Genomic DNA, 26722 nt, shown 5'->3' on the forward strand with positions numbered 1-26722 from the left:
TAACAGTTTCCACAAAGCAGAATTTTAGTTAATAGTATGTTAAGCTGCTCAACTGTTTTCTGCATTCATAACGATACAAAATGTTTCTTAAGCACCAAACAAAATAGAAAGCAGTTATTTGATATAATACTGTATGTCACAGTACTGTTTTTATTGTATTTTTTATATTTTTGATTTTTATTATGTAGGTTTTAAAATGCAAGATTCTTGTTTGTTTAATTTGGAGCCCATGTCCCAGCACACGGTTTTCAACTGAATTGAAATCTGTAGATTTCATGCATAGAATTGTGTACAACAATAAATTGCTGCACATTGTATTAAATATTTTGTAACGTCTTCACCATAGAAATATCAGTGTCATTGAATTGCTAAAATATGGAGATTTTTTTTTTTACGTTTAAATATCTTGAAAGCTCAGTTGATTTTCAGGTGTAAAAGCCACTTAATCCCAAGCCCAGTTGTTTTTTAGATATCAAAATGTGACATTATGAATTCTCATTCTACTTTCTGCTCTCTCTCTCTCTTCCTCAGGGTGATAAAGGCTATGGTGGTACTCCAGGTTTTCCAGGGGGACCAGGGCCACCAGTGAGTAATCAAAGACAGCTTGTTACCCTAATTCATGTTTGATACTGTATGTTGTTGTTTAAAACTGACATTCACATTTCTTGTGCATATATAGGGCCCATTTTGGTATAGAGGTGAAACCGGAGAAAAGGGAATCCTGGGCTTACCAGGCTTAAGGGTAGGTGATGTTACTGCTACATTTTGTGATTCAGCATAGGGTACAACATTTCAGAACATTTTACATATCATCTTTTGTTTGTTTATACTGTATAAGAAAATAAAGTATACATTTTACATTTATTTTTTATTTGTTTTAAATCAAAATTTCTTCTTATGTATTGTTCGACATGGCAGGGTCCACCTGGTCTGAACGGTCCTCCTGGCCTTCCTGGGATAAAAGTAAGATACGAAATGCTTTACTTTAAACAGTTTTCCTCTTATATCTTCATTAGATACCAACCATCCTCTGTCTCCTCTGTAGGGCTTCCCTGGACCTCAGGGTTTTCTGGGACAACCAGGTTTTACTGGCACAAAAGTAAGAACAGGGAACAGGAAAAACACAAATATGTATTTCAAAACAGAAATATGTTACACAATAGCATATTGTAAATATATTTTTTAGGGTGACAGGGGAGACCCAGGTCCACCTGGGCCAATTGTGGAACCAGAAGCTGGAATTAAAGGTATCAGGAAGCACCATTATTTCATTCATAGAGGTTGAATTTATTTTTATGAAACGTTTTTCATTTTTATACACTTCCATGATCTAATATGTCGTTACCCTTACGAAAGTAAAATATATTTACCAATATATTTCTTAAAATATATTATGATATATTGTAATATATTATTTTCCTTTTTATTTTCTAATATTTTATATATTTGAATACATTTTATAATGTATTGATGATACATATATTATATAATATATTGCAAAATATACAAATGATTGCCGCTTTCAATATATTGAAAAAATGTATATTTATAAGAATATATGCCTGATATATTACATGATATTTTCCAATATACTGCAATATATTTTTGTTTCATAAGGGTATGACTGGGCGATTTACTGATTGTATAGATTATTTCAAATTGATTGTTTTGCCATGATTAAATTTTTTAGGAATCGTGATTTTGAATAGAAATATTACCAAATGTAAGAACTGGAAACTTTGATAATATGCCGGTGATAACAGTAAAGAGAAAAAAATTATTCAACCACGTCGGCGCACGTGATTAGCCACTCAAGTGTGACGTGCTCTGTGAAGGACCATAAATATAGCACTAAACACTATTCACAAAGAATGGGCTTTTGTGTTGACAAAGTCAAAGATGAGTGCGAGCGCAACAATCCATGTTTACACAGGAAAAATTATGGAAAAGCTGTGCAATCTAATAAAAAACCCGCAAATAACTACTATTTTCTGTCTGATATTTTATGTTTGCATCATGGTGACAGGCTGAAAGCCGCTGTTGTTTTTAAAGAACATTTATAGTTAATAAAAGTCTGCTCATGTTATACCTAAAGTCACTTTGACTTTTGAGATTTTCTAAAGTAATTTTCCTCGTATTATTTCTGAACACATAATAAGTATAAGTCAGGTTTGTTCAAGAAATAGTTGTAGTTTTTGCATCTTTTCAGCAAAGATAAGTGATTTGTTTAACATTTACATCATGTTGACAACTTAATATGTGCTGCACTTGGAATAGTAGTTTCTTTAACTAAAGGGTTAATAAAGAAAAAGAAACTTAAATCGTGTAGTAGTTATTTTTTTTTTAGTTGACTAGTTAGGTCAAACATTCTTGAAAAATCAAGATTTCATTTTTTTGCGCAATTGTCCAGCCCTATATGTGGTAATTGCTTCTTCTAATTTCTCACACATGATCACTCGTGTGTATGCTGATGTACAATCTTCATAGATTATTCAATTTACTTGTACCTAGGTCCTCCAGGTGATCCTGGCTTTCCTGGTTATCCGGGGATAACGGGAGATACGGGTGTTCCAGGGCTTCCTGGTCTGCCTGGTGCTCCTGGAGTGCCTGCTTTTTTAACAGGTACTAGTGAAAAACTTTTGTATTCTAAGGCTTTATGGCTCAAATCATACAGCTTGTTAGAGAGAATGTTCTACAGTATTACTTTAGAAGCAAGAATCCAGGGTCAACATATTAGACTGGAGAGCACATGGTACATAGAAACAAACATGACAGAATCTATGTGCTCCCCTCAAAATGACAAAACAAGAGCGCATGGCAAATGAACAACCGTAAAACATGCTCAAGAAATAAAATTACAACACACCAAACTGACCAAAGAGCAGATGGACAGAAAAAGAAATGCAGTAACATTGTCCATTAATGACAAATTCAGTAATACGTTTAAAACAGTTCTTGCACAATGTGTTTATAAAGACTTTTTAATGGCTTTTGATTCAGTAATTGGTTGAACAAAACTCATTTTGCTGTATATTATTTATTCATTAAAACAACTGCATAGCTGCATATGAACAACCACTCAAAACGTCTTAGCAAGTCATTGCAATGCCCTAGCTGTCATCCACATTCTAGTGTCAAGAATCTGTGTCAGTATGATGATAACTGCGAGTCTTGGTTTTCTATTCAGGTCGTCCAGGCAATCCTGGGTTCCCCGGTAGTCGTGGACCCAAAGGACAAAGGGGAAACCCAGGTCAGAATTCTTATGGTCTTGAAGGTCTTCCTGGAAATCAGGGCCTTCCTGGACCTCCAGGTCTCCCTGGACCACCGGGCAGGAAACGTAAGCCTTTGCAGAAGATGATTTAATGAAACTTAAGAATTTGCCAAATTAGATCCCATCAAGAAATATTTTTTTGTGGGTCACATTGAACAGAAATAGATCCTTAGGGTAGCAGCTGCAGGTTGCCACTCTTATTTAATTTTTTCTATCTAGCAAACCCGTCCTCCGCTGGACAACCTGGTTTTCCAGGTCGGCCTGGTCCAAGAGGATTTCCTGGAGACAGAGGCTTTAAAGGGTTTAAAGGTAGGGCACTTAATTGTAGAACTGAAAAGAGAAGTATAAGGTTTCATTTAGACAAATATGTTGAATGGCACACTTAGACCTTTTTCCTACTTGACTCTATTCTTTGCAGGAGAAAATGGTGACTGCAACTGTTTGGGTGGAGGAACGATTGGTGCACAGGGACCTCAAGGGTCTCCGGGTTCCCCGGGTATTGCAGGCCTCAATGGTGTGAAGGGAGAAATTGGTGATGCAGGCTTCCCAGGACCCCGAGGTCCACAAGGCCTTGATGTAAGATATTCGGGGGGAACTGAATAATGTTACATGGAGAAGTAGCAACTTAGTAGTGGAGCAATATATATCACAAAAGTTCACTGCCAAGGTTAAAGGTTTTGTTGTCAGGTGCAATGCATAAAATTACATGTTATCTTATTAATCCTTGAGAAACAACAACTTCCAAAATTGTTTACAATTATAGGTCACTTTGCTTTTCGTTTTAGGGTCGTGCAGGTGACAGAGGCTTTAGGGGTCGTAAAGGAGAGAAAGGTAATACTTTCTTCCCAGAAGGTAGAGGACAAAAAGGTGATATGGGTCAACGGGGTCCTCCTGGACCACTTGGAGAAAGCGGTAACACTGGAAGGGATGGATCTCCTGGCTTTCCTGGACAACCAGGCCCACCTGTGAGTAGAAATTCCTTTTCCTTATTTTCCTTTTTTTTCACTGTCAATTTATTGAATCACCTCTGTAGTTACTGCCAAAGAAGACGTGTGGTTCTTATTGCTTGTATTAATTCTGATTCTGGCTTTCCACCAATGAGATACTTACATTTTTAAGTTCTTTCTTTCAGGGGGAGCCTGGTTTTGGGGTGACTGGAGATAAAGGTTTTCCTGGTTTTCCAGGGTCCAAAGGTCGTCCTGGTGACAGGGGTGTACCTGGTATTGGCTATCCTGGTGTAGCTGGAATCAAAGGGTCACAAGGTGATCCTGGATTCAATGGTCTTCCTGGAACACCTGGACCTCCAGGTTCTCCAGGTAAGTAGAAGAAACACCTCAGTAATGCTTTAACAATAAGTACACAGTCTAAAATATTTCATTATTTAAAAAAAATGATACAGATTGTGATATTTTTTCAGTTATTAGTACTGATTAAAAATCTTGCGTGTATTGTGTATGATACATTTATTAAATAACTCATTTTTTAAATAATGTTCATATACAGTAAATTGGATGTACACAAAAGAAGGTGATATTTTGTCAATCAAAGCCTTCTCAATTTCCTAATGAGGCCCACTTAGCATATTAAGCTTGTTTTGTGAGTTTGGAGTACAATATTAAACATAATACGATGAGCTGGGCTAAAAGAGATTCAATTTAGAGGTTGCTATACCTCATCTTGACAAGCTTTGGACATGTGAGAGTGAATGGCAATGCAAATGAATCTTTATATTTTGCCTGTGCTAACAGAACTTTTGACCTATTTGCAAGCCATTCCATTCAGACAGAAATTGAGCAGTTGCAATTAAATCATAACAAGTCTTAACATCCATGTCTGAATCACCAAATCCTTTCACTTCTCTGCATGGTCTCCATCTCTCCCTCTTAGTAATGGAATGGCATTGACACAGCCATGCACATGTTCCTCTCTTGATTTCTTTATTTTCACTGCTTTAACCGAATGTGCTGTTTTTTTTTGTTTTTTTTTACTTTTTAATTCTCTACTAAAGGTACAAACATTTTCATGCTTATGCATTTGATTGCTTATTGATGCTGCCCGAATGAACTGATTCATCAACCAATTGATTGACAGCTTCTCTTGCAATCTCTCTTGCCCTTGCATGTTGTCCGACTAGGTGACAGCTGTGGGCGGGCAGGGCTTTACGGTGCCTCTTTGGAAGAGGGAGGTGAGATGTGAAGCCCAGAGCTGCAGCCAGTACAAAATAAACCAACATTTTCCAATGGCCTAACTGTATCAGACAGCTTAACTGTGGAGTGTCCACCAAACCTAAACCAACATACTTGACCTTCATTATGACTTCCCTGTTGCTTGAGGTGTCTAATCCAGTTAGTCTTGCCATTCTGGAAACGTGGTAGTTGCCATGTAACGGCCCTCTTGACTTGCCAATCATTTAACAATCTTTGTGCATGTTATAAGCCCTTCAATACTGACTTTACTGGGGGCATATGTGGTTATTTAGTTTATTTTTTTGAGTATGAAAATAAACTTTTATCAGATTCAAGTACACCATCAAAAGCCCATTTCTCAAATTTGCTTTGCAAACCCTTTGTTAGGGGTGCTCCGATCATGATCGGCCGATCGTTAATGTGCATCTCGTCAGTAAAGCCGGTTCTCTAATCAGCGGTTAATTCCATCAGGTGCGTGATTTCACATAGAGCAGCTGTTACTACACAGAGCCGTTGTTAACTGAGAAGATGCGCCAATAAACGCTGAAAATTAACGTGATTTGCGCATCTTCTCTATTAACAACGGCTCTGTGTAGTAACAGCTGCTCTATGTGAAATCACGCACCTGATGGAATTAACCGCTGATTAGAAAACCGGCTTTACTGATGAGATGCGCATTAACGATCGGCCGATCGTGATCGGAGCACCCCTACCCTTTGTAGTGACACAACATTAGTCCCAACACTTGTTCACCTTGGGCACAGACACCCATCATGTATCATCGATTACCACAGAAGTTATTTTGGCTTATCCTTCACAAACAAATATCGCCTCTACATTGACATAAAGTGAATATCTGTGAAGTCTATACAGCAATAAATTGCAGCACTTAAATACAGACTGTTATGTGTTATAATGAACCTAGAAAGTGAATAAAGCCCTCTCACTTACTAGCATTACTGTATTTCCAATATGCCCTGTTATTACCATGTAAAGACAACAAACACTTTTGCATCGTACCCAAATGGATGGACAGATCCAACAAAAGAGGTATTAAAATAATAATTAAAGTACTTTAATTAATATAATTTCAGTCAGGACCACTCTGTTTGATTAAGATTATTGTCGAGGTCCTGAACATTATTTTGGTGGCATGCTGTGCTCTGAATGGTTCAGATTCTGAGCTGTCCACAAGCAAACCTCACTGAAGTTTAAAACCCCCAACACATTGACGTAGTACAGTATGTTCAATTCTAAGATCAGTTAGAAGTGGCATGCCTTGATCTATTGAAAGGATTAGCTCCATACTCTAACTCTGTCCCTCCGTCAGCAACTTAGATAAACTGCAGCACTTCGTCAAACAGCTGTCCTCCAGCCATCAGTGGAACATTGGTCTGTGTATCTCTCACTCTAGGACCAGTCTTTGTCCAGGCCTTACTGATTCTCTATGCACTCTTAACCTTTGTAGATGCTCTCTTCCCCCCCCCCCTATAAAACGGCTTAGCCAACAATGAGAACATGATAAGCATAATTGTGCTAAACAGTATGTGTTCCTATAATAACTTCGTAACAAGCACATTGCCAATAACCTGTTAACGTTTAAGCATGAGCATAAAAGAAAACTGAAAAACTTCTGTGGTTATCGACAGCATATGACAGATCTCTCGTCAACCACATTAAAATGTGCTGTGTCCTGTGTTTCAGTTCATACATGTTTTGGAATCATTCTCATTGTCAGGACAGTTCATGAAATTATAATGCTGGACTGCAATGTAATTTCATAGTTACACCAGATATTCAGATATATTTTTACTAACAATTAAAGCTGAGAACACACTACATGACTTGTCATGCTGAATATGAATGTAATTTGGTGTTGAATGAAAAATCGCATAGTTTGTGGTGTCTAAAGATTATAATCTTAGAATTCAAGAACCAGTTGTTACCAGTCGTTTTCACAAAGATTTTGGTCACACTTTATTTAAGATCCAATTCTCACTATTAAGTAACCATTAACTATGACTTTTGCATCAATTAACTCCTTATTTGCTGCTTATTAATAGTTTTTAAGGTAGTTGTTAAGTTTAGGGTATTGGGTAGGATTATGGATGACATGCATTATATGTACCTTATAAGCACTAATAAACAGCCAATATGTTGATAATAGGCATGCTAATAAGTGTTGTCCGCTTTGTTGTCTTTGGTGGGGCGGGATGGGGTTTTTTTGTTTGTGTTTTTTTAGCTTGTTTTTTAGTTTGGCAGAATTTGTCCAGTCGTGACGCACCAGTTCATTAGGTTAGTGCTCATCACTGACCGTCAAAGACTAGAATCTGCTCCAGTCGATGGAAACAGTCTTTAAATGTGTTGAGTTCAGTCTTAGGATGCTTCAACCGGTCGTGTAGTGTGTCCCCAGCTTAACGCAAACACCCATATTTTAACACTTGGTTTGTCGTGGTTAGTTGCAGGGAATGGGTGTGGAATGGGCCATCTTTGACCATTTTTATATGTTACTAACAATGATATGGGTGTCAACAGGAACACCACTTCCCTGCAGGATTCCTGGTGAACTTGGAGATCAAGGATACTCTGGAAATCCTGGGGTGCCAGGTAATTAAGTTTATTAAAATAGAAAATTAATAATTGAACTATAAAGAGTAATTTAACATTTAAATTGCTTTAACATGTTCTTTTGCATGTTTGTATGTATATAAATATTAGGACCAAAGGGTCAGTCTGGTTACCCAGGAGGGAGAGGGCGCTCAGGGTTTGATGGGCCAAAGGGTGAGAGAGGAGAACCAGGCTCTGGAGGTCGGCCAGGACCTCAGGGTAAGATTACGGCCTCAAATGTGACAGGATACTCCATCTAACCACAAATTGTATGCACCGTAATTGCTCAGCTTGTTTGGGCTAGCCGTATATTTAAAACTATAATTCCAAATGCATTACAATGCATTACATTGCATTAAGGGGCAGTCACATTTACTCTTAAATTTGCATGCAAAATCCAGTAATTCCAATAGGAATCCTTATGATTGGGAGTTTCGCAGGAGTGCAAAAAACTTCCCCATGCAAGTTTTGCTCATTTTCAAGTTGGTAAAAATAAAATCACCTTGTTGAGCAACAGAAGTTTGAAATTGACTTCTGTGTAAGCAGTGCTTCCTACATCTTATCTCTACTGAGAAGAGACAATGAACCATTTACACTGCAATTTCCCTAATGTGTTTGCACAATTTTAAATTGTCTAACTTGTGATTAGGTTTCCCCGGACCCAGAGGAGATCCAGGTTTACCAGGAACAACTAATGCTGGCTTTCAAGGGCCTCCAGGAAGAGATGGTTTACCAGGTTTGCCAGGAGCTAAGGGAGAACCCGGTGTGGTCCTTGGAGCCACCCCTGGAGGTCCAGGTTCTCCAGGGAGACCAGGACAACCAGGAGACAAAGGTCAACCTGGTGCACCTGGTTTATCAGGGAGGCCTGGTAAGTTTGATGAGATGTTTTCATTAGTTTTCTCAAATCTACTGTCAACATTATTAGCCCCAACCATTTTAGATATTGTAAGTCACGCTAGATAGCAAGCAGTAGCACTAATGTATTTTTCCTTAGGTAATGATGGACAGAACGGTTATCCTGGCATAAAGGGAGAACGAGGTGTGGATGGAATACCTGGTCCCGTAGGTCCCATAGGTCCACCAGGAGAAATCCCTGCTGGTGGTGTTCCTGGTCCCAGAGGGCCACCTGGAGCTAAGGGATTTGATGGATCTCCAGGTAACCAAATCAAATCTCCAGTAGTGCATTTTGCTGTTTTATCTAATATTATGAGTTAGTATTTGTTCAACAAGAGTTGCTGTGATACATATACTAGGGTAAACTCTACCTTGAGCTCTGCAGTAAGCAATTTTGTCGGTAAGATCTTTCACATTAAAATCTTTGGCAGATCTACTCAACTTCTAGGACTTTGTCATGATGCATCTTTTCTACGGTCTATTTTATTCACAGTTAATAACCTGGGTAGTTATTGGGCAATATCCTCCACAGTCATATCTTTCTATCGTCAGCCTGTGAGTTCGCAATACACCATAATATAATGCTAATTTCTTTAATATTTACTTGCTTAGATTCACAGATGGAGAGTGAACCAACTCCAGGGTAAGGCTAAAGCAGCCTTATGTTAGTCTAATTTATTAACTACACATTATTTCTTTTTTAGTCAAGTAGCATATGGATGTCATGTCATAAAGTATTTTTTAATATGGCAGAATTTGTATTTAACAGGATAACAATGTAATAGAAACATTGTTTAATAGAAACATTGTTCAAACATCTGCTACAGAAAATGAGATTTACCTTATCAAAGAATAGAGATGAAACGGCATGAACATTTCTTATCACAAATATTGTAACCAAAATTATCACGATTATCAGTATTATCATGGTATTGTTAAAATGAGCTGGAAATTTTCAAAAAGTACTGACACATAAATAGTTGAATCAAGTTTATATTTGAAATCAACAAAAAAACAAACAAACAAAAAATACTTTTTGTTTGCGTAAGCACTAAAACGATAACATTACCAATTATTTTCAGTGACAATGTGGCTGACAAAAGTTTATCTAATAACATGTACAAAATGTTCAAATAAAGCTTTGAAAAAGTTTCATAAAATGGTAAACCTCACATTTCAGCCTTTAAAGCTGCTGTAGGTAACTTTTGATGCTCTAGCGGTTAATAAACAGAACTGCCGGAACTACTTCTCTCTGTTTATGTCTATGAAGAATCACAAAGGTGCTGGGTTACTCCGCCGCGGTATCCCCGAAGCAATCTAAAATAGTCCGAATATAAACACTTATTATAGGGGCACCCTAGTGATTCAGGAAAAGCTAAAAACACGGTTTGGAAAATGGATTCATGGTGTACTCAAGTATTATATACATTTTGTAAATTTTGAACACATAAAAAAATTACGGACCGCAGCTCTGATTGGTTGTTTTCTTAATGGGAGTGGTGTATTTCTGCAAATGGCAATAGGACCACTGGGAGGAGCCAGAGGAACTTGATTTTTTTCATAGATTATCTGTCTCTTATTCTACTGTCAGGACATAATGACAGGTTTAACAAATATGTAAAAAATACATTTTTACAAAAGTTACCTACTGCAGCTTTAAATAAAGAAAGTGTTTATTCAAAATGATAATTGATTAATAAATAATAATAATAAATATACGTGCTTTATCTGCTCCATAAATAATTCTAGATATCTTTTTTTTAATTGTTTAAAACGGTAGAATCCACATATGCTTGTTTTTCATCAACTGGTCAAAATTTACAGTAGGGCATGCAAATTCAGTCAGACAAAAACTGCAAACAGACTCTGTAACTCTGTAAATCCACTCTCTGTCAGCCGGTGGTGCTTATAGCGCATTCATAAACTCAATGGAAATGTGTGATTGGTTATAATGCACAACACTTTAAAAATGCGGAAAATGAAAAATGATGGAACAAATAAGCCCTAATATTAATTAGATAATAATACTAGCCTGATGATAATAATATTAATAGTCTCGCTATCATCAAAGGCATCAGCCACAGGCGATATATCTGACTAATGTCAGTACATGATACTATTGTCTATTTCTATTGTCACAACTCTAGTTGTCACGGTTTTCGTTAAACTTGCATGCGAGTATTGTGTTTTTACTACTGCAGATTTGAAATGCGGTCAAATGTTTCACTAGCTCTTTCTCTTCTCATGGGTCTTCGTCAGCCTGTGTTAACTGATCTTCCTCACGAAAATATCTGTTATTATTAATATTCTTTTCTCTATGGTCATCTTCCCCTTCTTCTCTTTTTCCATCACCATCATTTCCACCCTCCCATCCTTCCATCTGTGGTGTCACCCTCTTCTATTTTTGGTGGGTCACCTCACTAGGCTGCCAAGGTGAGAAATATTGTCCTCCCGCCCTCATTTAGTGCTGATGTTCCTCTTACACACGATTCACACTCTTGCGATGCTTCCTCTTAGTGCACTTGTCTTTCCATTCCTTTTAATTAAGAGTGTTGGGGAGCATGTCTTTTTTTCACCCAAAACTGAAAAGTGTCTTCACTTACTCACTCTCACCCTTGTTTATAACCAATAAGACTTTCATCCATCTTTAAGATTTTTTTGTCAAACCTGACAGATTTCTGTCCTTCCGTTAAATGTCTATTCCACCAACTTGCACTTATCCAAATCATCTGAAGAGTCTCGATTGCTTTATATGCTTTGATACTTGAACAGAATTAAATTATTTTGATTAAATATTGTTTCATATGAATTACTTTTAAAATGTCTTTATGAACCCTTTGAACTGTCAAAGGTTTGGTGTAAGAGACTTTCACCAAAGGGACATAACTCAGGTTTCATTAAAAATATCTTCATTTAAGAGTCTTATGAAGGTGAGTAAATGATGACATAAGTTTAATTTCTGGGTTAACTCTTCCTTCTAGGCTTCTATTTCAATCCAACAGAGTGATTTGTTTGTGTTGACAATGCAGAATTAATGTTTATTTGAATCTGCCAAATGTTAATTTGTATTTTCTTGGATTGACCTTATTTTGAAAGGAGTTTCAAACTGTAAAAAAAACAAACTGTATTTCCCCATCTTTTATTGTGTTTGTGTACCATGAAGCAGGAAGCACATAGAACACTCACACGTAAAAGATGACCTAAACTTGTGTGCTTAAATACTAATCCTCAGGTTCAGTGTATTTGAGCAATCTAGCTTTTAATCTAACTTTCTAGCATCATAACTTGCTATAACCCTGATGTGCCTGTGTGCCTTTAACAACAAACCCAGCTACTTATAAAACGGCAGCATCTTTAGAAAAGGTAATGTCAGCTTTAGTTAGTCATGAAAGGAATATTTTATGTTCCAACTGCTTGTAATCTAGATTTAGCCCTTGCTTTGAACTGACATTACCACAAATCGTGAAATATGTTGTGTTCATCCAGTACAATAAATATCAATAAATGTCAACTTTTATCAACATTTAATACATATTTTAGTAATTTGTTAATGAACAGCATTGCGTTTTTTTTTTTTTTTTTCATTAATTACCTTTGTTCAAAGCACTGCATACTGTTTTTAAAGTATTTCTTTAGTGGGTAAGTGTGCCCATATGTTCAGTATTATGAGATTATTTACTTTTGTTTTACTTATTATCTCATAACACATCTTAATGCAATTTATTTCAGTGAAATCCAAGTAATTTCTAAGCACTTTCAGAGCCAATCCCTATATTATGTTTTAATTATTTTGTTCCTCCGCAGGTTTCCCAGGGCTGAAGGGTGTGAGAGGAGATCCAGGACCTCCAGGGCCTGGTGGAATAAAGGGTATACCAGGACTTCCTGGCATCCCAGGGTCACAGGGATTCAGGGGACCTCCTGGACCCCCTGGCATTGGAACACGTCGAGGCATACCTGGAAGACCAGGAATAAAGGGTATGATATTGCAGAAAGAGCTTATTTTAAATTGAGAAACTACTTTAAATTAATTTCTGAATCATTTAAACATGCTTCTACTATCTCTAAAACCACACTATTTAAATTTGTTATGGCGTGCTTTATTACAAAGATGTCAAACAAGCATCTTGGAGATTGTTTCAAATAGCATAAAATAGTCTAATAAGCATATTTTACATTTAATTATCATAATGTAGTTATTTTGTTGTCTGTGTTAAAGGGGAGAAAGGGTCTCTTGGATTGGTGGGGTTCCCAGGATTTCCTGGTTCTCCTGGCGTCCAAGGTGGCCCAGGTGTTAAAGGTGTACCTGGTTTCACTGGACAGGATGGTGTACCTGGGGGAACTGGATCAAGAGGAACCAAAGGTAGGTTTATTGATGGCACTTGCAGGACGTTTCATTGGTGTTGTTTTTTTTTTTTTGTTTTTTTTTAGTTAAGCTAAACCATAGAAGGCACTCAAAAAAGAATTTAGAACTTCAGCAAGAAGCAGGATATAAAATAGTTTATTGTAATTATATTTTCAAATGCACTGAAGAAATATAATGCATACTATTCTAATGGATACACTGTATTTTTATGTTTTAAAGGGGATCGTGGTGTTCCTGGTCTTCCAGGACCTTCTCCTCCATCAATTCCAGCAAATCAGCTGTTAAAGGGTGAAAGAGGTGACCCAGGAGGTCAAGGACTGCCTGGTTTCCCAGGACCAAGAGGTACAAAAAGTGGACAGAACATCCAATTAGACCTCAGTTCCTTCATTTTTAATGAGGAATTTATGCTGTTTAGTGCAATAGAGGTTTGTTCATGGACTTGTGATGATGAGCTTTATGTAGAGTCATTCAATGGAATCTAATGATAAGCAAATGTATTTTTTCAGCTTGTGATAAAAGTATGGGATTATAATGACACTAAATACCAGTCTTTAAAATTAAAATAAAATAAAAACAAATTTTTTTTCCCCTCTTAACAGGTGATAAGGGTTATCCAGGGCTTCCTGGACGTGAAGGCTATCCTGGATCACCTGGTGTTGCAGACCAAGCAAAAGGTTTTCCTGGCCAACCAGGACTCCCAGGTATTCCCGGCTCCTTTGGCTTTCCTGGACCCAAAGGTTCATCTGGAGTTATGGGCTTCCCTGGCTTACCAGGCATGAGGGTAAGCATGCTGTATTCAGCCCCACAAATATAATAATGTAAAAAAAAGTTTACTCTGCACTAGCAGTACTAATACTGTTATTGGCATTGTGTCTAATATGGTATCAAAGTCTCATACTTGGACTTATCAAAATGTTTTATGCATAAAAATATACAGTGTCTTTTACTTTTTGTGATGTTCTCCGCTGCAGGGTGATGATGGTTTACCTGGTGTTCAAGGGTTCCCAGGCACTTCAGGACAACCTGGTGGCAAAGGTGAGATCTGTGTGATTCTGTCAATGCCAAGTATAATAAGAATACTAATTATGTGCCTTATTTCTGACCTACACTACATATGGAAATGTAAGTAGTTGAATACTAGGTTAATGTCCCTAAACATTGTCTCTTAGGTGAGAAAGGTGATTCATATGAATTATCTGGACCCCCTGGACAAAAGGGTTTGATTGGAAATCGCGGATTCCCAGGTGAGAAAGACTTTTTCAGGCTTTTAGTATGTGAATATCTTGTAAACTCTTCTATTTTTTTGTAATTTATATTTCAGTCTGATTTTGTAAATAGGTTTTTGTCTTTTGTCTTTCATAACAAGGTGGTCCAGGACTTCCTGGTGAAACAGGTGATCCAGGGCTCCCAGGAGTCTTGGGATTCCAAGGCCAGAAAGGTTTTCCTGGAGAGCCGGGAGCACCAGGATTTGGTGGTATGTGGAAGTTTAGATCCACCCTTATGATTCTATTGAAATTATTTCAGCTTTAACAATAGCAGCTCTCTTCTTTCCTAATGTTCATTTAAATGTATTGTTGTATTTGTTTATAGGCTCACCAGGCCTCCCAGGCATTAGGGGTCTGCCTGGTTATCCAGGACAGAAGGGGCGTGATGGAGTTCCAGGCCGTCCTGGAGCTCCAGGTTCATCAGGAGAGAAAGGTTAAACAAGAACTTTTACCAGTTTATTTTAGATATTGCTAAAACATGTTTTTCACCTGTAGTCGTTCATCTTTCTACAAACCAGTAGACAAGTGTTGGGGTAGTTACTCAAAATTTTTTATTAGTTACTAGTTACTAGTTACTTCTGTAAATTGTAATGAGATTACTTTCCTAGTTACTGCATTTGAAAAGTAACTTCACTACTTATTACTTTACTTTAGTTTTTTTGTGCCCTATGAAATATGTTTTATTTTTTCCCAAATTCCATAAAAAATGTTTCCAAATTGCATTTTTCAGTTTTAATTTTTCTGGATTCCATTTTTTTTTTCTCAATTCCTTTTTAATGATTAAATTTAATAGTATTAATCAAAAATATGTCTAATTAATTTAAATCATAACACTTATACATTTTCACAACGATTTATTAAAAGTTCAACAAAAATTACATGTTTAGGGCCCTATGAAATGTTTTATTTTTTCTTCACCATACAGTATGTTTAGCATGTCAAATTATTTAAATGCATAAAAATAACTTAATTTATTCAATTTTTTCTTAAAATGGCCTTGTGAAATGTTTTTTTTTTTTTTGTTTCCCTCAGAAATTCTGTTGTGTATATACATTTTTCCGGTTATCAAATGAAGGCATAAAACATTAATTTAGTTTTTCTTTTAATTATTGAAAATTAAGCAAACTTTATTTTTTGGTAAACAAAGGGGATTTACTATTATAAATAAAACATGGAAGAAATGTTGTTATTGTATATTGTGATTATTCCTTAAAAAAATTATGTTCGTTTCATTTTAGTAGTAGTAGTAGTAGTAGAATATGTACATTCTGCTGAACAATAGTAATACATTTCTGGAAAATACTTGTCTTTAAATTAAACCGGACTTTTATTTTGAAGTGTTAAAGTGAATATCTTTACAGTCCTGTGTATGTGTTGTGACGCTAGTTTTACTCAAATCAAACTGTCAAATGCTAATGAAGTGAACGCAGCATGACTCTCAGTGAAAAACATTTCATAAGGCTATTTTAAGAAAAAAATGAATTAAGTTGATTTTATACATGTAAATATGTCAATGACTTGCTGAAGTGGTTGGGAAACGCACGTGAAACAATAACGAACGATCGTAAAATTACTCGTAGAAAATGCTCTTAAGCGCTAAGATCAATCGTTAACGGGAAACCCGGCCCAGAACTTTACATACAGACAAACACGGCTTGTGTAATGCAGAAAAGCGCATTCCTGTAGTCTAGTAAAGTAGAGTAGTTACCAATATTATTAGGGTAATGCGTTACTTTACTTCGTTACCCAAAAAAGTTATATAGTTACTGTAATCCGTTACTTTGTAACCAGGGCCGGGTTTCCTGATAACAATTGATCTTAGCGCTTAAGAACGTTTTCTACGAGTAATTTTACGATTGTTTATTGATGTTAACCTAATGCTGCATTCCAGACAGACCACTTGGATATAATAACTATAATACAATACAATATTATATTATATTATAGTGTACAATATTATACTTTACATAATAATATATAATATACTTTATATACTTTTATGTTGGGAAAAAAAGGTTAGCCTGAATGCACTGTAAGTCGCTTTGGATAAAAGCATCTGCTAAATGCATACATTTATTTAAATTTATTTATTTATTTAAATTATATATATATAGAGAGAGAGTCTTTGAAGCATTTCCTACATTACTTCTTTTTTATTTTATTTTTTTTCAGTCATTTAAATGTGTACTTATACATTTTCCTGCCATTTTTAATTAATTCATTTATAAATTAATAAAAAATAAATCGATAAAACGAGTCATAAAGCACAATCAAATCCTTATATTATAATCACATTGCACTTGAATCAAGTTGAAGGTGTAATCTGCAGATTGTCCTGCAGGTGACCACATAAATCTGTCTTCTTATGATGCACTTATGGCTTTACAATTACTCCAGAGCACTCGTAGATCTACGCTGATTTTTACAAACTTCTTAGGCTTACGAAGCTTTTGGGAAACTCAGCCCAGCATGTTGCCATTTCTGAAATACCCTGCCTTAATTCTTCCTCCAGGTTTTCCAGGATCACCTGGTTTACATGGACTCAATGGTCTTCCAGGATCCAAGGGGCTGTCTGGTGTTCCAGGTACATTAATCAGATAAACCTTTGATTATAAGGTTTACAGTACATTATGCTTTAAACATGTGCAAACTAGTGTCTGCTCTTTCATTTAACTTATGTCCTCAGGTGTGACTGAAGGTGGTCGGACTGGAGCTCCTGGTGTGAATGGCCTGAAGGGAGAGAGAGGCTCATCACAACCCGGAGCACCTGGGCGCCCAGGAGAAAAAGGATCCAGAGGAGACCCTGGTGAGGAGGATTCTGTGTATGGACCACTGACCATGAAAGTTGGCCTCACCAGACCTTCTGTTATATGTGAATCTCTTGAAAGAAAAGAAAATAAGGGAAAAATATAAATTTGAATGAAAAGGAAAGTCTGGAAGAAAAAAAAGAAAACTGTAAATACATGTATATTGTTTAAATGGTAGTAAACATAAATGGAAAAAATACTGAGCCATCGAGCTAATTATTTAAAAAGTAGAGTGGGAATCACACCAAAAAAAAAAAAACAAGCAAGTAATTATGGGGTCATTGCTTCGTTTCTCTTTTATTTGCATTTAGTGATGTTATACGTATTTAGTGATTATGAAATCTTGGTTTCCAGGTGCCTCTGGTTCGAGAGGCTTCGCTGGTAATCCAGGACCCCCTGGACCCCCTAGTCCTTCTAATATCCCAGGTCCTCCTGGAGACTCCGGACTTCCAGGATTAGATGGACGAGAAGGTACAGGACATCTCTCTTCTCATTACTTTTATTACTTCTTCTTTCTTGGGCTACATATATAAATAAATATATATATATTTAACAAAACAAATGTTTGATGTAAAAGGGCTAGCAATTATAATTTCTTGTACAGGTAGATCTGTTTCTCTTTGAGCGTGAATTTCACCTTTTGTTAATAGCAGTTGCTCATAGTTCTGGTGATACAGTGAAATCAGTTGAACTGGGTCATTTGTAGGTCCTTTTGGCCCTCCTGGCCGGCCTGGTCCACCAGGCCCTGGAACCGTCCAAGGAGACAGGGGGGATGATGGATATCCTGGGCGACCAGGGATACCAGGACCACGTGGAGAACCCGGTGGTTTTGGAGCCCCTGGAATGCAAGGCAGTCCTGGTTTTAAAGGTGTTTTTTTCTACTGCTTTAATATTGCCCTGTCTCTTTTTACTGTGTTTCAATAGTTTATTCATTGGAGTTTATTCATTTTTGTGCTCTCTGGATTTACAAGGACAAAAAGGTGACCCTGGCTTTGATGGTGTACTTGGATCACCGGGGTCACCTGGAGAACCAGGATATTTTGGCAGGAATGGACCCAAAGGATTAAAGGGTCAGTAAGCATTTTGTAAATTTTGAGATTTAGCTAACAGTAATAAATCATGAGCATTATTGAAACAACAGCTTTTGCTTATCGTCCTCTCAGGTATTCCCGGTCGTAAGGGAATTCCAGGTACTGTGTTCCCACTTAACATAACCGAAAGAATGCCATATGGGGAACAGGGCCCACAAGGTCTTGATGGGTCTGATGGTCAGGCAGGAATGCCAGGCATACCAGGCCGTCCAGGAGTCCCTGGTGAGTGTTTTTTTTTTAATCGTCTTTGCAGAAGGTAAGAAAAAAGTAAGAAATATTAAACTGAAAGTCTGATAAATTATTTATCTTTTAACTCCAATTTCAATTCCTCTGAAATCTCTCTAGGTCCCAAAGGACCCAGAGGGCCAATGGGTAGACTTGGTCCTGTTGGTGCAGCTGGATCTCCTGGAACTTTTGGTGACCCTGGACCTCCAGGAATCCAAGGACCCACAGGAAGCCAAGGTACAAAGAGTGTCCTTCTACCTTTTACATCCTTTGTATAAATGTTTTGGAGTAGTGGTTCATATATATATATATATAGTCCCCTTGGAATTATAATGTTCTATCTGCATCCCGAGTAGTTTTGAAATATTGAGCTTCAAAGATTTTGCATTCAATTCTGTGTTGATAGAACCTTTCAGTTTTTTAAAGTTCCAAAATGTAAACAACATAAAAAAATCTAGCACATAATGTAAATAAGTTAATATGTAAATAATAATATATGAATAACTCAATTTTGAAAATTGTTAGCTAGAACCTTATAATTCCAAATGGACAATGCATATATATATATATATATATGTGCGTGTGTGTGTGTGTGTGTGTGTGTGTATAATAAAAGAAAGGAATAATACTAGCCATATAGCCATATATATATATATATATATATATATATATATATGGCTGTGTGAGCCATCAAACTTCTTCAAGATTTATTGTTTATTGTCTTTATTGTTTATTCAAAAATTATTAGAGAGAAGCTTTTATTCAGCAAGGATGCATTAAATTGATTAAACGTGACAGTAAAGACATTTATAATAAAACAGAAGATTTATTTCAAATAAATGCTGTGCCGTTTTTTTTTTTTTACTTTCTATTCATCAAAGTATCCTGAAAAAAATGCATCATGGGTTCCAGAAAAATATTAAGCAGTAACTGTTTTCAGCATAATAATAATAATAATAAAAGTTTCTTGAGCACCAACATTTGTATTGATTTTAATAGTTTCATATGACCATTTTTTATTGTATTTTTGATGAAATAAAAGCAGCCTTGGTGAGCTTTTGCAATAAGGTTTTTTTTTTTTTTTTTTTGTAATAAACATTTTTGTGCTACAGACATTTTTAACCTGGTCTTGTGCCACTTGATTTATAGTTTAAAATTGGGATTCTGAAGCAAGACCAGATGAGAATCATTAAACTCTTTATGTGGTAACAGCTAAATAATTTTGATTATTTTCTATCAAATCATATTATTTAATATCAGTCAGTTGCTGTAATTACTTAAGATACACCCGCAGAAATCATTGTAGTGGTCAGATTAGGTAGATATTTAATTAACTGAATATTTATAAGCAGTGTTGGGAAGGTTACTTTGGGATTGTAATAGGTTACAGAGTACAAGTTTTTATATAATATAATATATACCCTATATAAAATGTAATAAGTAGCATACATTTTTAAATTGCGTTATTAAAGTGATGCAACTGATTACATTTCATTACTTTTTAAAATTTCTAACAAATGTTTTCAACTGTTAATCATTTAGAAATATTTAAAGAAGGCAGGGTTAACTTTTACACTAAGGCTCAAATCAGAATCCGTCATCACTTGAAATAAGGTTATATTAATTTAATTTTAAAGCATGGCCACCACATCTCCCTTCTGTAACTGCCTTTTAAGTTCTTCCACTTTGACATATCTTCTACAGGAGCGCGTGGCTCACCGGGAATGCAAGGTCGTCCTGGTCCACCGGCGCGCAGTAGCAGTATCGGTTATACTTTGGTGAAACACAGTCAGTCCAGCCAGGTGCCCATGTGTCCTCAAGGCATGTCCAGGCTGTGGGATGGATACAGTTTGCTCTATGTAGAGGGGCAGGAGAAAGCACACAACCAGGACCTGGGTAAGACACTACAGTTGTTATTACAAGGGCTTTCAGATGTTTTTCGAATTTTCATTCATTTGGATCATTCGGTTTAGAAATAGATTCGGAATATGAATTGTTGTGGATCAATTTATTGTAGACTATGCAATGTACACAATTTTCCTTGTATATACTGATAAGCTGACTAACCTCAAGATAATGTTGTGAAAGTTAAATCCAATGTTCTGGTCCTCACAGGATTGCCCGGCTCCTGCCTGCCGCATTTCAGCACCATCCCCTTCCTGTACTGCACAGTCGATGAAATCTGCCACTACGCTAGTCGCAATGACAAATCCTACTGGCTATCCACCACAGCACCCATTCCCATGATGCCTGTGGCAGATCAGCAGATATCTCCATACATTAGCCGCTGCTCAGTGTGCGAGGCTCCATCTCAAGCTATCGCTATCCATAGCCAGGATCTCAGCATACCGACCTGCCCTCAGGGCTGGAGAAGTCTGTGGATTGGTTACTCCTTCCTTATGGTAAAATTGAGTTATACCACACACATCAACTGAGCTATTTCATGTTCACTCATCTGTATAAAATAATGTTCAAACGCTTGACAGTTAATACAATAAAGGTATGTTGAAAATGTAATATTTACCGTATTTTCCAGACTATAAGTCGCACTTTTTTTCATAGTTTGGCTGGTCTTGCGACTTATAGTCAGTTGCGACTTATTTATCAAAATTAATTTGACATGAACCAAGAGAAATGAACCAAGAGAAAACATTACCGTCTCCAGCCACCAGAGGGCGCTCTATGCTGCTCAGTGCTCCTGTAGCTTACACTGAAGACATAGAGCGCCCTCTCGTGGCTGTAGACGGTAATGTTTTCTCTTGGTTCACTACTTATAGTCCAGTGCGACTTATATATATATACGTTTTTTTCCTCGTCATGACGTATTTTTGGACTGATGCGACTTATAGTACGGTATGTAAGCTATTAACTAAAGGATGTTTTATTTCGCCAATGTCAAGACTACCTACATATAACTTGTGACATTTACTGTATGTTTGTCCTTCAGCACACCGCCGCAGGTGCCGAAGGAGGCGGTCAGTCATTGGTGTCTCCCGGTTCTTGTCTGGAGGATTTCCGTGCCACCCCCTTCATCGAGTGCAACGGTGCCCACGGCACCTGCCACTACTTTGCCAACAAGTACAGCTTCTGGTTGACAATAGTAGAGCAGAACAAACAGTTCATCCATGCTCCTTCCCAGGAGACGCTGAAGGGAGTCGAGTACCGCTCACTCATCAGTCGCTGTCAAGTCTGCATGAAGATCTTGTAGCTTGTGTAGATGCACAGCAGGAGACTTTATCCAAACTACTGAAAGAAGAGTGGATGGGATGAGTAGAGGAAGATAAAGAACCAAACATGAACTGACTGATTAGATTCATGCCCTTGATGCCCCAACAGTGATGATTTGAAGGGCTAAGGTGAGCCCATGGTAAATTGGTAAGATTTTACTCTTCATCTGTTTATCAACAACGGTGCTATGTTGAAAATAATATGTTGTGTTTTTCTTTAAGTTGTTGGTCATATTCACGGCTACCTCAGAGAGTGCATCCCAGACTCACTGTGGATGGCACGGAATAATGAACCTTGATTTTCCAAATTAATCCATGCAGCGTTGAAAACAATACTGCATTTCATGGATATGTTTTGGCTTTCGTAGCCTGTGTTGGTGCTTTCTTCACATTCATGTTAACCATTCGTTAATCCTGTTTACCATTCAGCAAAAATGGACAAACCTGCACTTTGCATCTCCATGAATAAGATTGTCCTCATGGTTGTCACTTGAAATGGTTAGTCTAACCCCATTCATATCCTGTATGAATAGCACTGAACTAAAAAAAAGATAAATAAAAAAATAACCTTTTATATATATGTTAACGTTCTTTCACATGCAGTTGATTTAGATTCATCTTTTTCACCTAGTGATATATTATTTTATTTTATTGTTGAGAACATTTAAACGTCCATTAAACATAAATTATGTGGATGCTTAATACCTTACAGATCATTTCTTGGTCTTTTAAGGTAAAGGTTTTTAGCCTCAGTAATTCATTACATGACCAAAAATGTGTATAATATAAATATATTTTTAAATAGACTAATAAGTCAGCCAGTCTCTTAGAAAGATATATATAACCACTATGAACCACTAAGTCTCTCATTGGTAGCCATGAGTATACATTTCTTCTGTGTTTTATTTCATTGCATCTGTAAGTAGTTAGATTATGGTTTATTCATTTCATCCCCTTTATAGAAAGATGTATTCAATTCATTGTACATTTAATAACCGGGAAAGATTTAATAATATTTTCCCATTTATATTGCTTTTGGTTGTTTTCTGCGCTGAGACAAAAAAAAAAAAAAAGAGATGTATAATTTTGAAACACTGTAAATGTTCATAACTGATTGTTAAACATTTTTACATGAGAGGACGACATTTTTTCCAGAATTTGGTATAGTGCTGTAAATGTTTGATTTGAATGCTCACAATGAGTACATGTATGAAACCTCTCAAATAAAAGTATTCAAACTTTTAAGTGCTGTCTTATATTAAGTTGCTCTTGTGATGTAAAACTTTTAATCTTTATTACCATGTGACTGTCAAAATCACTTAAGAAAGATAAACCAGTATAGCACTGGCACTCAGATTTGGGTTTATAATAGTACATTTTGAGTGGTGATGGACTCTTCCGTCCTCAATAGCCATGACTGAGGTGCCCAACTGTTCACGGGCACCACAGAAAATTCTTGCCCACTTCTCCGGGTGTGTGTTCATTCACTACTCAATGCTTTGTGTGGGTATGTTTTTGTGACATATCAGGACACAACTCTGTATAATGACATGGGTATGAGACAGGTATTACAAGGAGAGGGTGACTTATGAGGACATAACCCATGTCCCCATTTTTCAAAACACTTATAAATCATACAGAATGAGTTTTTTTTTTTGAGAAAGTAAAAATACAGTTTCCTGTGAGGGTTAGGGTTAGGTGTAGGGTTGGTGAAGGGTCATACAATATACAGTTTGTATAGTATAAAAACCATTACGTCTATGGGATGTCTCCACTTTTCATAAAAACAAACGTGTGCGCGTGCGTGTGTGTGTGTGTGTGTCTGTGTGTGTGTGTGTGTGTGTGTGTGCCCATGGATGAGTTAAATGTAGAGCACAAATTCTGAGTATCAGTTACTATACTTGGCCACAGATAACGTCACTCACTTTTGAAACAGTGCAAAATTATTATAAACATATATTTCTTATACATTTTATTACACTTTTTTTTAACAAGTCTTACAAATTCTCACAAATTTCTTATACTTTGTATTTTATTTCATTTCTTATTATTTTTTTTTTATTTTTTTTTATTTTTTTTACAAAATACCTTTTTATGACACTCTTTAAAATAAATGAATACAATAATGATATACAAATAACTTTTAATCTCCAAGCAAGCAATACTGCCAGATATACTGCTTTAAATCAAGGACTTGGTGGCACAACAAGACGCTAAGGCCTGAGAGGAGGGATCGAGAGGCCACTAATATCGACCCGGCAGATGGAAAGTAGACTGAGAACAGAAATCAAGGGTGGCTGGGACAGATGTCGTTTTCTGATGTTCTCTCCAAGTCTTAATCCATGACCTGAAACAAACACATTACATGTATTGTCTAAATACATTTCATTTACAGCACTTTGGTTTTGGTTTTAATCAACATGTTTATGATGATTATATGACTGATTATCAAACTAAACCAGAAAGAAACAAAAATGAAACACCATTTCGTTTATAAGGACTCCATACCTTAAACCAGTCATGGAGATGCATCATCTCCAGAGCGAGTCTCTTCTTTGGCTCAGACTGCAGACAATCACAAATCAATCTGCAGCATTCTGTGCAAAAACAATCGAGATTATCAGATTACACTTACCATCTTTTCGAAGCTATTGGCCGAACAATTTGTTTTCCGGCTAATTTAGAATTGAAATTGTCCTCCTTCTTCTTTGATGAAGATCTCACCTTGTGACAGGCCTGGATTTGTCCAGATGTTGGCAGCGGTCATGTACAGGTCCTTGGCTGTGGGAAAATCCCCGCACACCATTTCAAACAGCAAGATCCCGAGGGACCACACTGTCATCGGCTTGGCATGGTATTTGCCAGTGAGCTTGAACTCTGGAGGAAAGTACTCTTTTGTGCCTGGAAGAAAGAGATTTTGTCTGATGTTTAATACATTTCCACAGCATGCTGACTGCAGGTTGTGTTTCTGTGAGCTAATGAACAACGCAGTTTGTGTAACATACCGCAGAAGACTTTGAAGGCTGCTTCTTTCATGAGAGCACCACAACCAAAGTCAATTAGTTTCACCTCCATGGTGTCTTGATTCACCAGGAGGTTTTCCGGTTTGATGTCCCGATGGAAGACACCGTTATCACAGCACACGTTAGCGGCACGAACAACCTGCCGCATAACATGTTGTGCCGTGCCCTCGTTGAGGGTTCCTCCGTGGAGCTCCATGAAACTAAGCAAGTCCATGGAAGGCAAGGGCCGCTCCATGACCATGATGTAGTGGCCAGTGCATTCCTGCCAGTCCAGCAGTTTAATGATTTGAGGGGAGCTGGGGCTCTTATTGGCCATAAGTGTCAGGCCTATCTCCCAGGTCAGGCGTTTGGGATGACCGGGCTAAAAGAGAAAACATGATGGATCGATGGTGGAGGTTTCCCAAAGAAAGACTTATGCTTTCTTTGAAATTGCATACTTCCCCACTATATAGTTTGTTCATAATTTCATTCAGACTACCCATATCCATATTATATAGAACTTTTTAACGTTTGTGGAGTAAATTCAAATGTGGACGCACCCTTAGTCCACAAATCAAAACAGTTCACAAATCATTTGTAGTCTGTGATTAACATGAATATGAGATATTAGAAACTGAAAACAGAGACTGAGAAGCAATGAGACAGAGAGCACAGTGCCTTCTCACCACTGTGATAAATGGCATGTTTGGTGACTTCAATGAATATTTCACAGCAACCTGATCAATAAAACAAAGTTAACAGTTAGTATGAGCACAGTGATCATATCTGTCAAGAATCCTGAAGAGATATGCAAAGTTTTGTAAGCCAAAAAAAGAAACCTCAAGTCCATCCTTGCGGCGAGTCCCTGCGGTCACCAAGCCAAATCCTCCTTCACCCAGCTTGGGACCAATTTTATAACGCCTCAGAATGTAACCTATTAAAAAGTAAACAGTTGTAGTTACTATGAAATGCAGTTTTATTCAATTTCTATTTTATATTTTATAATAACATTTTCTAATTCAACATAAATAATATTAATACAAAAATTGTCCATTTTGAAATTGGAGTGGTTTGATGCACTTTCGACTTGATATATATTAAACCAACAGATTTGTTTCTCAAACTGAGTTTTCACAAAATGCATTTGGCATAAAAATTAAAGCTGTTCTCCAATCATCCTGTGGTTTAAAGTCTTTTAATTTCTGATGTCTAAACTTTCACTCTAAAATACTTGGTGTGATAATGACAGCAGCGTTTGGGACAGTGATTCTTTGCTATAAAAATCAGAACAGAGGTTTTGGTAATTGAAAAATCAGTCATATATCACTTAATATCCACATGTGACTACCCTTGTCATGTCTGCGAGATGTTCCCGCCGCCGCGCGCTTGAGCTTCTTCCCAGTCTTATTATTAACCAGGTTACGTTTCTCCTCATTCCCTGCCTCCTTTCTACCTCCATCGGTCTCACCAGGACCAAACGGCCACCTCCAGCACTTCTTCTTTTTCTCGTCTCTCCCTCCATCAGTCTCACCAGGAGCGTGCGTCTCGAGCTGATGAGCAGCATGCTTCTCCTCCGTGTTGTTGGTGTATTCACAGGGTTCGTGTACAGACTCCATATCAAGCGCTTTTTAGTTGTGAATTTAGCTGTCCAACGCTAAAACTGTGTGTGACTTTGTTATCAGAAACTCCGATTTTTCAACCAAAGTGAGCAATTGATTTTCATGCCTTTAAATACTGCAATACCAACGTTCTAATTGTCATAGAAATCATAAAAACGTCATAAA

The 26722-nt window shown here is 37.0% G+C and overlaps 2 protein-coding genes across 5 annotated transcripts in view; one reads left to right on the forward strand and one right to left on the reverse strand.

Annotated features, from left to right (window-relative positions):
* LOC113051392 (collagen alpha-6(IV) chain) overlaps window positions 1-23009 on the forward strand; it is a 125811-nt gene extending 102802 nt beyond the window's left edge. For 2 of the 4 annotated variants that reach the window (XM_026215104.1, XM_026215107.1), the window contains 35 exons: window positions 532-585; window positions 680-742; window positions 919-963; window positions 1046-1099; window positions 1187-1247; window positions 2512-2622; window positions 3188-3337; window positions 3491-3580; window positions 3690-3847; window positions 4057-4236; window positions 4404-4587; window positions 5406-5456; window positions 7993-8064; window positions 8176-8283; window positions 8714-8932; window positions 9059-9220; window positions 11383-11391; window positions 12763-12933; window positions 13175-13318; window positions 13541-13663; window positions 13921-14102; window positions 14293-14356; window positions 14491-14565; window positions 14688-14795; window positions 14912-15019; window positions 17099-17170; window positions 17273-17392; window positions 17748-17864; window positions 18100-18261; window positions 18365-18463; window positions 18557-18706; window positions 18830-18946; window positions 20414-20605; window positions 20825-21111; window positions 21657-23009. In XM_026215104.1, the coding sequence (XP_026070889.1) occupies window positions 532-585; window positions 680-742; window positions 919-963; window positions 1046-1099; window positions 1187-1247; window positions 2512-2622; window positions 3188-3337; window positions 3491-3580; window positions 3690-3847; window positions 4057-4236; window positions 4404-4587; window positions 5406-5456; window positions 7993-8064; window positions 8176-8283; window positions 8714-8932; window positions 9059-9220; window positions 11383-11391; window positions 12763-12933; window positions 13175-13318; window positions 13541-13663; window positions 13921-14102; window positions 14293-14356; window positions 14491-14565; window positions 14688-14795; window positions 14912-15019; window positions 17099-17170; window positions 17273-17392; window positions 17748-17864; window positions 18100-18261; window positions 18365-18463; window positions 18557-18706; window positions 18830-18946; window positions 20414-20605; window positions 20825-21111; window positions 21657-21917 (4323 nt within the window). In that variant the 3' untranslated portion in view covers window positions 21918-23009. The remainder of the gene's footprint in view (window positions 1-531; window positions 586-679; window positions 743-918; window positions 964-1045; window positions 1100-1186; window positions 1248-2511; window positions 2623-3187; window positions 3338-3490; window positions 3581-3689; window positions 3848-4056; window positions 4237-4403; window positions 4588-5405; window positions 5457-7992; window positions 8065-8175; window positions 8284-8713; window positions 8933-9058; window positions 9221-11382; window positions 11392-12762; window positions 12934-13174; window positions 13319-13540; window positions 13664-13920; window positions 14103-14292; window positions 14357-14490; window positions 14566-14687; window positions 14796-14911; window positions 15020-17098; window positions 17171-17272; window positions 17393-17747; window positions 17865-18099; window positions 18262-18364; window positions 18464-18556; window positions 18707-18829; window positions 18947-20413; window positions 20606-20824; window positions 21112-21656) is intronic. The other 2 variants (XM_026215105.1, XM_026215106.1) reach the window with 2 other exon arrangements.
* A 1081-nt stretch (window positions 23010-24090) lies between these two features.
* On the reverse strand, window positions 24091-26676 carry LOC113052472 (serine/threonine-protein kinase pim-2-like). Its single transcript, XM_026216902.1, has 7 exons — window positions 26287-26676; window positions 25778-25872; window positions 25625-25675; window positions 24942-25320; window positions 24661-24837; window positions 24445-24533; window positions 24091-24283 (listed from the first exon to the last, which is right to left on the reverse strand). The coding sequence occupies exons 1-7, from the start codon at window positions 26552-26554 to the stop codon at window positions 24272-24274; spliced, it is 1071 nt and encodes a 356-aa protein (XP_026072687.1). The 5' UTR covers window positions 26555-26676; the 3' UTR covers window positions 24091-24271.
* Window positions 26677-26722: the final 46 nt, after the last annotated feature.

Source organism: Carassius auratus, chromosome 32 (assembly GCF_003368295.1).
Source record: "Carassius auratus strain Wakin chromosome 32, ASM336829v1, whole genome shotgun sequence".
In the NCBI taxonomy this organism is placed as follows: domain Eukaryota; kingdom Metazoa; phylum Chordata; class Actinopteri; order Cypriniformes; family Cyprinidae; genus Carassius; species Carassius auratus.